This window comes from Mus pahari, chromosome 6, assembly GCF_900095145.1.
Source record: "Mus pahari chromosome 6, PAHARI_EIJ_v1.1, whole genome shotgun sequence".
NCBI lineage: Eukaryota > Metazoa > Chordata > Mammalia > Rodentia > Muridae > Mus > Mus pahari.
In genome coordinates this window covers 7589528-7604248 of record NC_034595.1, presented here as the reverse complement: position 1 = coordinate 7604248, position 14721 = coordinate 7589528, and the positions used below count along the sequence as shown (strand labels likewise).

The 14721-nt window shown below is 40.9% G+C and overlaps 1 protein-coding gene across 3 annotated transcripts in view; it reads right to left on the bottom strand.

Annotated features, from left to right (window-relative positions):
- The window catches only part of Slc44a1 (solute carrier family 44 member 1), a 182962-nt gene that overhangs the window by 118796 nt on the left and 49445 nt on the right, over nucleotides 1–14721 (bottom strand). For all 3 annotated transcript variants that reach the window (XM_021199948.1, XM_029539603.1, XM_029539602.1), the window contains exon 3: nucleotides 12578–12720. In XM_021199948.1, coding sequence (XP_021055607.1) covers nucleotides 12578–12720 — 143 coding nt within the window. The remainder of the gene's footprint in view (nucleotides 1–12577; nucleotides 12721–14721) is intronic.

Genomic DNA, 14721 nt, shown 5'->3' with positions numbered 1-14721 from the left:
GGAGGGGAGGGGAGGGGAGGGGAGGGGAGGGGAGAAAGAACCCTCATGAAAACACCACCCAAGATGGACATCTAGCCCTCACATACATGCCATTGAGATGACTCAGTGGTTAAGAACACTTGCTCCTGTTACAGAGGACCTGACTAACTCCTAGCGCCCACACCTAGTGACTGGTAACTGTTTGTAATTCAACTGCATGGGATCTGACACTCTTGCACACATGTGTGCGCGCACAAACACACACACACACACACAATTTTCCCCCAAACCAAAAAAAGGGTAAATAAAACACAGACTACAGAAAATATCACAAAAAAATATTTAACCACCAAAGATCATATAATCAGATCATAAAGGACTTGTATTGAGATTATAAATCATTCTTGAAATTCTCTTATTAAAACCAAATTGTTTTAAAAATGTGTGAAAGGCTACTTGACAAAAGACACGTGAACTGTCAGCCACTGCTTTAAAAGAAGTTCAATATCACTGGTCATTAAGAGTATGGGAATTCAGAAAAATAAACAAAATGGAAAATAAAAAGGGAGTTACAACCACAAGTCACTGAGGCACCATTGTACACCCACTAGAATATCTAAAAATAGATAACACAGGATGCCACAAGGAGACACAGCAATTAGAACCCTCCCACTTTCCTAAGAGAGGCAAATGGAGCAACCACTGTACAGTGCGAACCATCCAAACCCTAGCCTCCAGCCAAGAGCACTGAAATATGTATATGTCCTTACAAAACCGTGTCCACAGCTTCCAAGCCAGCATTGCTCACCATGGCAAGAGAGTAACTGTTAATTAAGGTTGAATAAGTAAAATATAATACAGGCACAAAGTGAAATATTACCTAGCAATTTAAAAAGGAATAAACTATTGGCATATTTATAAAACATAAATGAATGTTAGTAACATTTTTTATGCTGTGTTTTAAAAAGTCAAAAAACAATCCAGGTACGGTGGTGCTTGTAAAAGAAAAAGGAAAAGGAAAAGGAAAAGGAAAAGAAAAAGAGAGATGCAGACAAATACTACATATCACATGTTTTCATGTTGAAGAGTCCTGTAAAGAAAAGAAAAGAAAAGAAAAGAAAGAAAAAGAAAAACGTAAAATTGTATTGACAAAACGCAGATCAGCAGCTGCTTGGATTAGCTAGGATAGAGGAGGGGCTAGTTAGGGGCTTTATAGTTATAAAGGAGCACAAAGTTATTTTCTATCAATGAAAGAGATCTGGATCATTGTGGACAGTGCTTAATTGTATATATTCACCAACATTCTAAATAGGAATGTTATTTTATTATATGTAAATTATACTTCAATAGTATTTAAAACTTCTTGAAAGTGCTCTTTGCAAAAATCCTATTTAATCTATAGCACTGGTAGTAGGTAAGAATTCAACTTTACTCAGAGAGAGAGCTACACTTTGCTCTTGGTTTCTGGGAGTTACTCTCTGTATCTTAGAGGAGTGCCTTTGTTTAAGTCTTAGGTCATGACACACAGCCTTACAATATGATTTATGATGAGGGCAAATACTGTAGAACCCCTATAGTATCTATATTATTCTAGAAAGACCAACATCCTTGTGCAGACAAGGAGTCGGGTCCTTGGCAGATCAGGTGGTATCCATGGGACCTGTGTGTAGAGAACTATAAAGACAATGAACTGAGAAGTGCCAGACTTGAGGCAAGCTTCCCAGTCGCCCATGCTCTGTATTTTACACACCACTGCCAGGCCAATGCTGTGCTCCAACTGCACCTTACTCCCTTCTTTCCATAGATAAAAACAATGTACTTCTTTTTCTTGGCTCACCCATATCCCCTGTGTGGAATATACTGGAAGCATGTTTGTGACTTTTGTGAGTTCTGGCATATTCTTGAGCCCAAGAGTAATTACTGAGCTCTGCACCTACATCTGGATGTGTGTGGGTGTGTATGGATCGTCATGGAACAGCTGCATGCCTTTAAGCTCCCCTGGTGCCCTCAATGCAGACCCAGATACACGCGCACACACACCAACAGGTGTAAAACCATGTCCATGAAACTCCTAGTTGAAGTGATTAACCCAATACGTTACAAAGGTCTCTCAAAACCTTCTTTAAAAAAATGTTTGTGAGCCGGGCTTGGTGGCGCATGCCTTTAATCCCAGCACTCGGGAGGCAGAGGCAGGTGGATTTCTGAATTAGAGATAAGCCTCGTTTACAAAGTGAGTTCCAGGACAGCCAGGGATATACAGAGAAACCCTGTCTTGAAAAACCAAAAACAAACAAACAAAAATGTTTGTGGTGCTGGTTAACTCAGACCCAAAAGGTCAAGCTTGCACCCTGGCTGCCTAAAGTGGACATGGCAAGTGTGCACCCTAGTCCTGCATAGTGGGAAGTAATCACCCTGCCTCGCTCAGCTGCATTCATGCCATCTGTCTAAACCTGCTAAGTAGCTCGAGTCTTTCCTAATTAGAATCTGTAAACTGTTCCATGTTCATCTCTTGCATTTCCTAAAGATGAATATATATACATATATACATATGAACATATACTTGGTGTCCTTCGCAGGCTGCTAACCGTATTAGTCACAGCAAGTATTATGACAGTGGGCAGAATCTCACTAGAACTTACTTTTTTTTTTTTTAATTAAAGCTAAGAAATAATGGCATCACAAAATATAACAAAAATTATTTTCCAAATATGCCTCTGAAAACTTGCCTTTTGAAAATTTAGATTTTCCAACTTCTAATGTTTTGTTATGAGAGAAAATGAGTGGGGACCTTGCATAAGTGATACAGCAAGTTTCAATTTGATCATAAGCGTTATCATTTCTGAATGCTGATGTCGTCTGTGGTACAGGAAGTCTACAAATGCAGGTTCACTTGAGGTCTCCATCTAGGGTGTTTCTTCTCATTTTATGCTAAGCTAGGAAAGAGAAGCAGCATGCTAAGGTTGGCAGCTACAAGCATCCTGATGGGAGAATGGGGTTGGTGATTTCCTTCAAAGTGAAGGAAAATGCTCAAAACTGAGAATGTCTCACAGACTAAGACTATATCCGCCTATTTACAGGAACTGTGAAAGCAAGCAGGTGAGCTGCCGGGTCACTCTGAAGAACGACGATGCAAAGCCCCCGCTCCTGTACAAGGCGTACCATGCTACCTCTCACCTTCAAGCTGCTTCAATGCCAAGGGAGAGTTACATGTTCCCTCCCGTATAGACCGGTCCTCACCTTGCAGTAGCCTGGCCTGCAAGAACACCAACATGACAAGACTGGAAGCCTTGAACTGAACCTCACCTACAAAACTGGGGCTCTACATCTGACTAAAATGACCCTGTTCCTAAGGCCTCCATCTCTGCCTGGGGCCCTTTAACCTACAACCAAGAAGCTGCCCTGAGGGAAGGCTCATCATAATGGAAAGGCTTTCACTGGAACAAGGGATCACGAGCCACAGATGCAGGTTCATGTTAGGCACTGAAAAATGACTCCTTGTGTAATAAGCAAGGAAACAAAACCTGAGTCCTAAAGCCACATGGGACTGAATTCCTGGCAGGAGGATACGGTGGGAGGATGACCCACTCCCCAGATCTGCAGGAGGACTCTGCAGCATAGACAAGGTTTTGAGTCTAGCTAGGGAACCTGGGGTAGAGGATCGGCAAAGCCACCAGCTTCTGGTTTATAGAACCCCATTCCTTCCAATCACTAGCTTACAGCATTCTGCTGCAACAGCAATAAGTAAACTGAAACGATGGTGTTTCTGGTCCTTCCATCCAGCTGCCCACTTTCCTCTCTTCAGCAGCTGCGATGGGCATAGATAAGCGCACTACATCTCACCCAGGACAGCAGAGCCACAGGGTGTCAATGGCTAGTACTCACACGGGGTGGAGCTCCTGCCATTGTTCACGCCTGCATTTGTCTTCCTCAATAAAATAGGAGCTCTTCAAGGACAGGGACTGTGAATGCCTCTGTTGTTAATATAATGCACACAATACCCTTCATGTGTAAAGAAATAACTTAAAGAAAATAAAATCTACCCACTGTTCAACAACAGCATTAATATTTCCATGTCATTCTATAACTGACTTGTACATTCATACAAATATCTATAAAATTGGCCTCTGTGCATTATAAAATTGATATTTTTCCCTTAATAATGTACCTGGACATTCCATGTACATTCCACCCTTACTTGGGGCTACTGGGTCTCAGACCTGTTCTCCCATTGTAAGCTCCTGAGTACTAAAACACCCCTTTGTAACACTTCCTCTAGCTATAGCCTCTATGACTGCATGATTTTATGAAATTCTACTTTTTTCACCAGTTTACAATTTCCACAAAATTAAGAAATTACATCTATGTAGCTCAAGAGTATGTGGAAGGTATAAGCTCTAGGACTAATGAAATGAGCAGAGAGTTCTCAGAAAAAAAAAAAAAAAAAAAAAAAAAAAAAAAAAAAAAAAAAACCAGAAAAAAAGAAACAAAAAGAGAGTTTACCAGTGAATAATTAAATTGAACTGAATGCTCCTTTTTTTTTTCAGACAATTAGGCTACTTCCTATTTTATTATCACTAGAAGTAGCTCATAACACTATTTATTTTCAATGAATGTAGGCCAAGGGCTAAATAAAATATCTAGAATTTTTTTTAAAGAAATTGTTTTTATTTATTTAGTATTTGTACATGTTTTGTCTGTGTGCATGTCTGCACATCAGAAGAGGGCACTGAATCCCACGGGACTACAGGTATAGATGGATATGAACTGCCATGTAGGTGCTGGGAATTAAACTCAGGACCTCTGGAAGAACAGTCCTTAATTGCAGAGCCATCTCTCTAGCTCCAAAGAGAAAAAAATATATATATTTGGCAGTGGTGAGGCAGATCAGAGGGACACAGGGGTTCTCTAATAGCTGTGGCTCACCTGGAACTCACTATGTAACCAGGCTGGCCTGGAACTCACAGAGATCTGCATGCCTCCACCTCCTACATGCTAGGATTAAGGGCTTGCGCCACTATGCCCAGCCTGAATTTTCAAGAATGGTGAATAAAAGTCCTTGAGTGCACAGCAATCTAGGTCAAGTCAGCAGGGAGGAGAAAAATGCTAGTTCTAGGCACAAGAGCTGCACGTAGCCATAAGGAATCTGAAAACACCCTGTTTTATTTTTTTTTATTATTTTTTTCTTTTTCAAACAGGGCCAAGGATTTTCAGTGAACAAGATTTGAAAACTCTTGATAGATTTTCCCAAAGAGATGTAAATTACACCAGGGAAAAGGCACAGACTATAATTCCAGCACTCGCTGAGGCAGAGGGACTATAGGAGGTCAGCTGGCCTACACAGCAAGACTGTCTCAGAAACAAAACAAACGTTCTCTGGAGAATGGAAGATTGTAAGAAGTATAGACCCCGAAACATAGCAATCATTTAATGAATGAACACATTCCACCCAGTAGTATACTGTGATTACTAACTCCCCATTTAACCCTTTACAGAAGTTCATTCACTGAGTAGGGGTGTGGGGTAGATGATGTGATGCAGAACCTCTAACCTTTTAGGAAAACCAGTGACCATTAGAGTCCAAAAATAATAAATAGATAAATAAAAACATTTCTCCAAAATAAGACCAGTATTCATGAAACAGAAAAACAAAACTCTAAGTATGAAATAAGAATAATGTTGTTCATCACCTCAGTTCACATTCTCTCACCAACAGAAAAAGAATTTAATTTATGGTTGCTTTCAAGTTCTTTAAAGCCTTATAGACTTGGTCTCTCTCAAGGTCTCCTAGTTTATGACATCACATGACCTATTTCTTTCCAAGCTCCCTCTAAATGTTGAGAGGAATCTCCAGAAGGAAAAAGGTACAAACCTAAAATCACTGTGCTCACGGGAGATACCGCAGAACCATATGGACACTAGACAGAAGATGAGTCTATTAGAACATTTGCCTAACCACACACAGACCAGACAGACAGATAGAGTGTCCCTGTACTGTCATATTCAGAATTATTTTTCTTACTATTCTCTGAACAACACAGTGTAATATAGCTCCTTACTCAGTATAAGGCATTATAAATAATTGAGAGATGGTTAAGATAAGAAGGACATGCATAGCTTATAAGCGAATACTCTGCCGTTTATAAGAAGGATGTAAACAGAACCAGTTTCAGTATATGCAAGAGTATATGTACTAGAACAATTCCATCAGGGATATAGGAGTATGTTTACATGTCTTCATCAAGTTACTTATGTTTCTTAAATGCAAGGTCTTTTACTCATATAATAAATGGATTCAATGATCTCAAGGTCCCTTGTAAGTACACACATGGTAAGGTGCTAGCTTACAGTGAAAATAAGTATCACCAAGAAGGTAATTCCTTGCATTCTGGTGGTTTTTACTCCATTTCCTATAATACTATGCAAAAAAAAAAAAAAAAAAAAAATCTGAAGAAGGTACCAAGTAAGATGTTCCTCTTATTGATGTGCCCGTATTGACAATTCACAAATAGATGCCGTCCCCCTCCTTAGACCTTTAACTTCTTGTACGCACGCTGTTAACACAGATGATCACAAATCTGAGAGGCAATTTAGGGGCCTGTAACTAGAACTTTAAATAGCTTCTTTAGAAAAAAGACTGAAAGATGAAAAAAAAAAAAACACACATCTTCAGAACCTATAAAAGAAATCAATACTAGCAAGAAAGATACACTGGGGAAATTTCTTAGAGTAACAAAGCAAGTTGACACTAAGCAAGATCATGTGTAGGAAGGAGGGCAAAGTTTTCACAACTGAATACCTCAAACGGAACGATTAAGAATATGCCGTCCCTTTCCTACACTTAGAGCTGCTGCCCCCTTACCGTACCCTCTCTTCTGAGCACCCAGGACCTGAGAATGTTTGTTCTGAAAGCACCAAGCCCTGCCCACTACCTCAAGCCTCCTCACTGAGGTCAGCAAAGTGAGACCCCTTGTCTCAGTATCTGACAAAAGCTGACGCATCCTGCTGTGCCCACAGTGACATGCAAAGAGTGCTTTATACCAGCACTCCTGTCTTCCCAGCACATATCCCACAATAAAGTGATGACACTGACCATTTGGCCATTGCCAGAGGCCTAACCAATAGAGCTGCCTGAAAGGCTAATATCCTACTCTTTTTAATAATAATGATAGCAATAACTTTCAAATACATTCTAAGGATGCTTATACGCTATAGATCAAAAAACTATGGACCAAATTAGAACATGTAGGTCTATTTTTGGAGTTGCAAATCAGTTCACTACTCACTCCCTATAATCAAAAGTCTGGCTCTAAGCCCTACCCATGGTGTGTGGTATCATCACGATAGCTTAGCTACAAGGTAAGTCACTTTCTGTTCACAAGTGCTTGGCAGGCTGTTATTAGATAAATAATCTCACATTGTAGAACTCCATGGTTCTATAACAGATAATTTTATCTGAAATGATCCAAACTTAGGCTAAAATCTGATTTTGCTTTTATGCAGGATAGTCTTAGTTTCTTAATCATGCAATTCAGACATGAATCTAAGTCCATCTGAAGTTGAGGCTTTCCTGGGTCTCATTAACATGGTGGGGCAATTCTCTGTGCAACATTGTTTCTATAAGAAATACACTATCAGGTGCAATATTACTAGAAGGGGAAAAAACATAACTAGGAGGGTCAATACATAGATTTTGCTTTAATAATAAGAAAATTCTTATAGTTATCTTGACACCTTAAACATTTGGTTAAAATAAAACAGATCTGTTCCCCTCGCCCATCTCTCTCCTGACTCTCCTCCTTCCGAGGGAATTACAAGTAAATAAGTCCTCATCAAGGAAGAGACATACTCAGATCTGAGAGCTACAAAAACATGTTGCTTCCCGGAAGACAGGGTATAGAAGAGCACCATATAAGGTCCAAGAGGCCTCTCTTAACCCTGACACTTTTGTTCATGTCCTTATGAAATTCTCTTTTCCTTGAGTTTGAGTGGGACCTGAAATTTGCGTCTCACCAGCATAAAGATGGCAAAGACGACATCCGTCACTTCCTTAACTGCTGCACTGAGTGTGATTTTCACAGCAAGCATAAGTATACGACATTGAGGTGTAACTCCCATTGTTCCATAAGATTCTCTAGATGCTGTTCATTGGTTCTGATGGAGTAAACTGCCACCACAGCAACCTACATCTAAACTTCTGAACCATCAGACACTGACATGACAAATGTGTCTTGCTTTAAGCCACTAAATTTATGATACTGTTACCTAGCAACCAGTAATTAAAAGACAGATGAGAAACACAATATAATTAGGGAGCTAACTGAAGGCAACAGAATAATGAGTATGAGACAGGAAAGTTCAGGCAATCACAGTAAAGGAAGCTTACTACAGGATAGGGTTATTTTGTAACACTTCACAAAAAGGTCAGTTTTGAGACCTGGCATTAAGTGTTTCAAAGATTCAGATAAGCACACAGGCAAAAGCAACAGCACAGAAGTGGAATCAGTCAAATGCCACAGTAACAATACCACACTGAAGAACAGTGGGAGAGGACTGGGCAGGTGAAATGGGTCCAGCTCTCTAAAGGCCCACAAGGGCAGGGGCCGAGTGGGCTCATCTTTGATACTATAGACCACAGCAGGAAAGCAAAGGCTCTTGAAGAGGAAAATGGCAAAATAAAAGCCCCATTTTCAAGAACTTAATCCTATCACAGTAGAAAGGACAGAGCTGATTACAGATAAGAAGACCAAGAATAGATATGCTAAGCACAATAGTTGTCATGAGAGGCTAACAAGTGGGGAGGAGGGGGCTTCACGCATATTAAGAACCAAAAGCATGCAAATTAAAACTATAAAGCACTATTCTGTGGCTTATCAAATTAGTAAAGAATAAAAACTAATAATACTAGCTAAGATAAAGCAATCTCAGACACTGTTGGTGGGAATGTAAATGCAACAGTCTTTATGGAAAGCCATTCAGCAATATGCATTAATAATCTTAAAATATTCAGATCCTCAAACCCACTAATTCACTCCTTAGAGTGAATTTATTTACTCATTCAGCAACCACTGAATGGATTGCCTGCTTCAGTCCTGACACTGAGCTGGGCTCTAAGGATTCAACACTGAGAAGAACAGACACCATCGCCTTCACAGCATTTGGTTGAGCCACCACCCCTCTGACAAATTATTAAAAGAAGAAAAAGGATACTTATTTATACTACAGGCCACAAGGAGAGTGTACTTTTAAATGGTTAGTTAGAATTGTGATGGGTACCTCTTTCGTTCCTAGGCAGAATGTCAGACTCACAGTTTAATTTGTAAATCCAAAGACAGCTTCTATGTGAAGTGACCTTTCTGGTGAAAGATGAAGGATGAGTAGAATTTAGCTACGTTAAGAATGGGAAAGGGAAAAAAATTCTAATAGAAGAAATAATACTCATAAAAGGGTTTTAGAGGATTTGTTGCTGCATTATTCAACAAGTGCATGTGAAGGTCAAATAAGGACCAGGCATTGCAATAAGGGCTTGGGATGAGGGTTAGGAGAAAGAATCCAGGCGTCAGCCCATGACACAGGTGTGAGAGTACTGCATCAACTGTGGAAGGACCCAGGGTTCAGTGAAGCCATGAGGACAAATGATTACAGACAGAGGCAGCCAGTACACATGGCAGGAAAAGAGAAGCGGTTCAGCTAAGCTAAGGCAGACAAAGAACACCGTCTTCTTTCATTAAGTTCAAATATGTAGACTTACCTGAAAATGGATATCCAAAATTCTATCAGTCCTACAAATCAATACCATCCTTAGAGATACTTGGCTAGATTATACTGAACAGGTAATAGTGCAGAGGAGATCAAGTGGAGGCCAAATATATGGGGTGGCACACACCGTCAAATCCCAGCACTGGGGGGGATAAGGCAGGTGGATCTCTGTGATTTCAAGGCCATCCTGGTCTACATTAAGAGTTTCAGGACAGCTCATGCTACACAGTGAAACCATGTCTCAAAACAAACAAATAAACAAGAAGCTTTAAAAAGTGCACAAAAATGCATGTTCAATATGTATACATGAGTTAAGAAAAAAACTACTTGGGAAACAATTTTCCCCACGGTTAAACACAAATGGCTTTTGACTAAGGTAGATATTCAGAAAAAAGTGACCCTTTTCCCAGAATGATGTTTAATTTCTATTTGCCAGAGGCCAACATGTATATAAACTAGCCAGAAGATTTGGAATCTGCCTCCTGCACCAGGTGGATGAATACCACAGGGTTAGATATGCCGAGTCGGACCTCCACATCTTATGGTAAATACATGTGCAACGTTACTGGCAAGTCACGAAGTGAGCCACAAGGACAGTGGACTAAAGCAAGAAACCCTCTCTTTCCTATGCCCTCAGATGATAGTCTCATGTATTTGGTCCATTTTAATAGCACTGGGGATATTAACATCTTATGGCACAGGTGATATCTAATAAGATAAATTGAAGCTATTCAATTTCTACATAGCCAAAATTATTTCAAAATAAAAAGTCCACCAAAAAGATAGGAGTATTTCTGGTATAAAAACTGACCCAAGGTCTAAACCATGTTAATTTCATGAGATGATTATAAGGAAACATACATGAAACAATTTTCTAAACTGCTGAGACCCATGGTTCACTTCTCTCAAGGGATGCAGGATATAGGTACACTTCAGAAAATGACAGGGTTGAAGACTAGTTATAGTTTCATAATCAAACTCAAGTTAACATTGAGAAAAAGGTTATAGAGTACAAGACATGGTTTTCAGATGGCATTACAGGCTAAAGTCTAAACATAATCCAGGGACAGAATCACCATTTGTTAAGTTAGAAACTATGGTAGAGTACTTTATCTAATTGAGAAATATGAAGGGTAGGATGTTAATTGCATATCATACTTTGCAATTTACATGATTGTTATGGTTTTGTTCAATTTATGTCTGGGAGAAGAGTTTTTTTGTTTTGTTTTGTTTTGTTTTATTGGATTACTGGACAGAAAAGGTGAAGTGTAGGGGTGATGCTTATACTAAAGTCCTATTCCCCAATTGGTTCTTGATCTATTAGTAAAGAAGCCATGAGACAACTTCTGGGAGGAAGGAACAGGCAGGACTTCTGGGTCCCCTCAGGCAAGTGTCAGACACAGGAGAGAGAGGAAGGGAGAGCTCGCCATGCAGCCATGTGAGATCTTGGGCAGAGCACCCACTGGCCACTTTTACAAGTAGGAAGTTGGGGATGTTGAGCTGGGACTAAAGGTAATGGAGCAACTAAAGCTGAAGACAGATTAAGGGTGCTGAGCTAAGAGTATCGGGAGGGCATTGCTAGCCACGGGAGTTTAATAATGTCCAGCAATTGAGCCAACAAGGCAAGTTGAAATTGAGCAATGCGTGTGTCTGGTTTTTTTATCCATGGATTCAAGGGAATCTGGGTGGGGGCTGGTATCACGGCCTGTTCCTGGAGTTTAGGCAGGGTAGCAAAAGCCATGGGCAACAAGATACTCACAGGCTGCACTGGATCCTCCACTAACCACCAGCTACCCACGCGGCCTTGGCGGTCACCTCAAAATAACAAAGTAGCTAAGCCTTTGTTACTCCTGCCTTGCAGAGGGCTAAATGCTTGTCAACCGTGGGTAGCTATGTATGTACCCGTTGTTGTTACTTAGAACTTTGTTTATTTGGCCTGCACAATGTCTTCTTCATTAGAGGGAGGATTGTCTCTAAGAAAAAAATAACTAATCAAAGTTATTCAAGTTTGTAAAATCATCAAATTTATCTTATTCAGAGGGCCCCAAGATTCAACCAACAGTCACAAAATCACAAGTTGTTACAATCTACTCTGACATTCCTGAGAAAGTATACTAGACTAATTAACCTTGCTATTGTGCAATTAGTTTTATTAATTCTGAAGACGGGTTTGCCCTGAAATAAGATAATGAAATTTAATGGTATACACACTCAGGGCCTGAAAAGTCATTCTGCAATCATACATACAATGTGTTTACTGGATGAAATGCATCATCCTGTTGATATTAGAAATAAAATAATAACTCCTGAAGAGTAAGGACAATTAAGGTCAGGAGTTTCATGACATCCTAAAGATAAATACTGAGAGCCCAAAATAATTATCTCAGTCTGTAGCTTTTATAGAACTGGAAAGACTTAAATACTTGCATCACAAAATATTACTTTATAACTTTAAGGCTTTGATATCCATTCATCCTCAGTCTTGCATTAAATATAACCTTAATACAAAGAATATTACTTTATTTTCTTAAGAAGGAGAACATAACCTAAGGGCTAATGGAAAGACAGAGCACAAAAGTGACCCTTTCAAATCAAGGCTTTTTTTAATCCACTAAAACTACAAGGTGGCCTATTTAACCAGGCAATTAAATATGTTTCCTGGAGAATGTATTTATTAAATGAAAGCAGCAGTGATTAAATACCCCATTTAAAAAAAAAAATCGCTGTATAGAACGTTTATGAAAATATCCCGTAGACACTAACTTTAAGGTACAAAGAGAATCATGCCATCCCGTGCTTCCCCCAAGCTTCCAGACAGTTCACCATGCAAGAGTCTACTCACTTCCGGTGGGTGTGGTCCAGGCCACTGTTAGGTATTGCTTCCAGTTTTGCATTTCTCTGCCCACAGATATTTCCATAGCTGTCGTATCCTGACACTAGTCTTGCTGCTGCACCTGTTGCTACTGAAAAGCCACAAATAAATCCCTAGAAAAGAAACAGAAAAAACACACACAAATAAACCATTTTAACAGCAACAGTCACCACTTGATATGATAATGCGTTTCTTTTGTGTGCTGAAGGGAACAAAGAGCTATATTCCTTTCTAGCCAACTCTATTACACTCTTTTCTCTGGCCTGCACAGGAACAGCATGAAACCCACAGGGAAATACCATTTGCTACTGGAAGAAAACAAATCCCCACCTTCCACACCGTGGGACCGACCTACCGCCTTTGCATTTTGTGACACTCCTGGAGGAGCCTCCATTCTGAAGACCTGCTCTGAGCTACGCTGCATGCAGGGAGTTTATCATACACTCTCTACATTCCTGGAGAGGTTTGAATAAGTTAACCAGAGCCACAGAAACTAGGGAAGAGCACTGGGGAGCATCCCCGCCAGCTGCGTCATTGTGCAGTTGACTTGGTCATAAAGGGGATCTTGTAAACAAACAACAAAACCCGGGAGAACAACAGCATGTGAGGTCTGAATCATTATCACCTCTGTGAGCACAGCACTGTCCTTCCTGCAACAAAGCTGTATAAGACCCAAGACTTACATCATGAAGCTCAAGCTCTTAATACTGGAGAGTGGAGGGAGGTAAGGAGGCACTGGCTTCGCATACTGCAAAGGTCACTTATTTCATGGGAATGTACTTTGCCCAGGTCCCAAAGACAAGTCCCCAGACACTGAGGACTACACTGTGCTGGCTAACTCAGACAGGGGCTGGTCACAGTAAAGCAAGAGAAGCCAACAATCCACCATAGCCTACTGGGAATAAGAAGAGCAAGGCCAGTGATGGCTGGTAATGGCTCTACTGGGGATGGGGTATAATGGGACCTAGTCAAAGAGAGGACCAGTTTCTACTCTCTCTAGTCAGGTTAAACAGGCAGAGATGGTCACCAGCAGCAATTCTTATCTAAATGACGCTGCTGGATCTCAGGCTGCAGAAGCACATGCTACAGTCTCATGCTGAACCTCAGGCTGCAGAAGCACATGCTACAGTCTCATGCTGAAACTCAGGCTGCAGAAGCGCATGCTACAGTCTAATGCAATTCCTCAGAGGAAAGCGTTTTTTTCCCTTTACACATCCTTACCTAAAAAGTCTAAAAAATTCTAACAACTCTTTTATTTCTTGATAGCTCTTCTGACTTTCACTGTGCAGGTAATGAGAGATGATAGCACAGCTCTGTTCCATAGGAACTTCTAAAAGCCCTCTGTGAGAAAGTGGACTCAGAACAGAAGCCATGCCCAGTTTCCCAGTCTCTGATTGACTCCCTACCTCAACTGACTCACCTGAAGAGTGGACAGAAAGCATACAGAGCTCCTCAAGCTGGGGTAAGGCTTGAATGACACTATAGTAAGAGCTTAGTCATAGCTCATAGACTGTTATTAGAGACCAGAGCATGTACACGAGAGAGACTCTGGCCTTTGGAGTTAGACACTCTTGTGTTGTCAATGGGACATGGATGACTCCATTTTCTACGCATACACTTAGCACTGTTATATCAAGACCCTGTTATAACAACAAAAGGGTACTAAGAAAGATCATGGAGCTTCTGGGAAAGATCCCGTTTCTGGCTCCAGTCACCCGGCACCTTTCCTGCCTGAGGAGCAGTCTCAAGGCCTGAGCTGGAAGGAGAGCCATCTTTGCTCCGGTGTACTGCCAGGGAGAGGGCAGCCTGAAGAAGCGAAACAGCTTCTGGGAAAGATCACATTTCTGGCTCCAATCATCCAGCACATTTCCCGCCCGAGGAGGGGTGTCCGTCCTGTAGGAGTGTCAGGCCTGGGCTGGCAGGAGAGCCATCTTTGCTCCGGTTCGCTTAGGTACCAGTCTGCAATGGCGAGAGTGTGGACCACAGAAGCTACACAGCTTCGGGACAGACAGAAGCAACCTAACTTCTGGGACAGACCCGGTTTCGGGCTCCAGAAATTTGGGCACCTTCCTTGCCAGAGGAAAGGTGGCCACCTGTGAGGGCTCTGTCTGCCA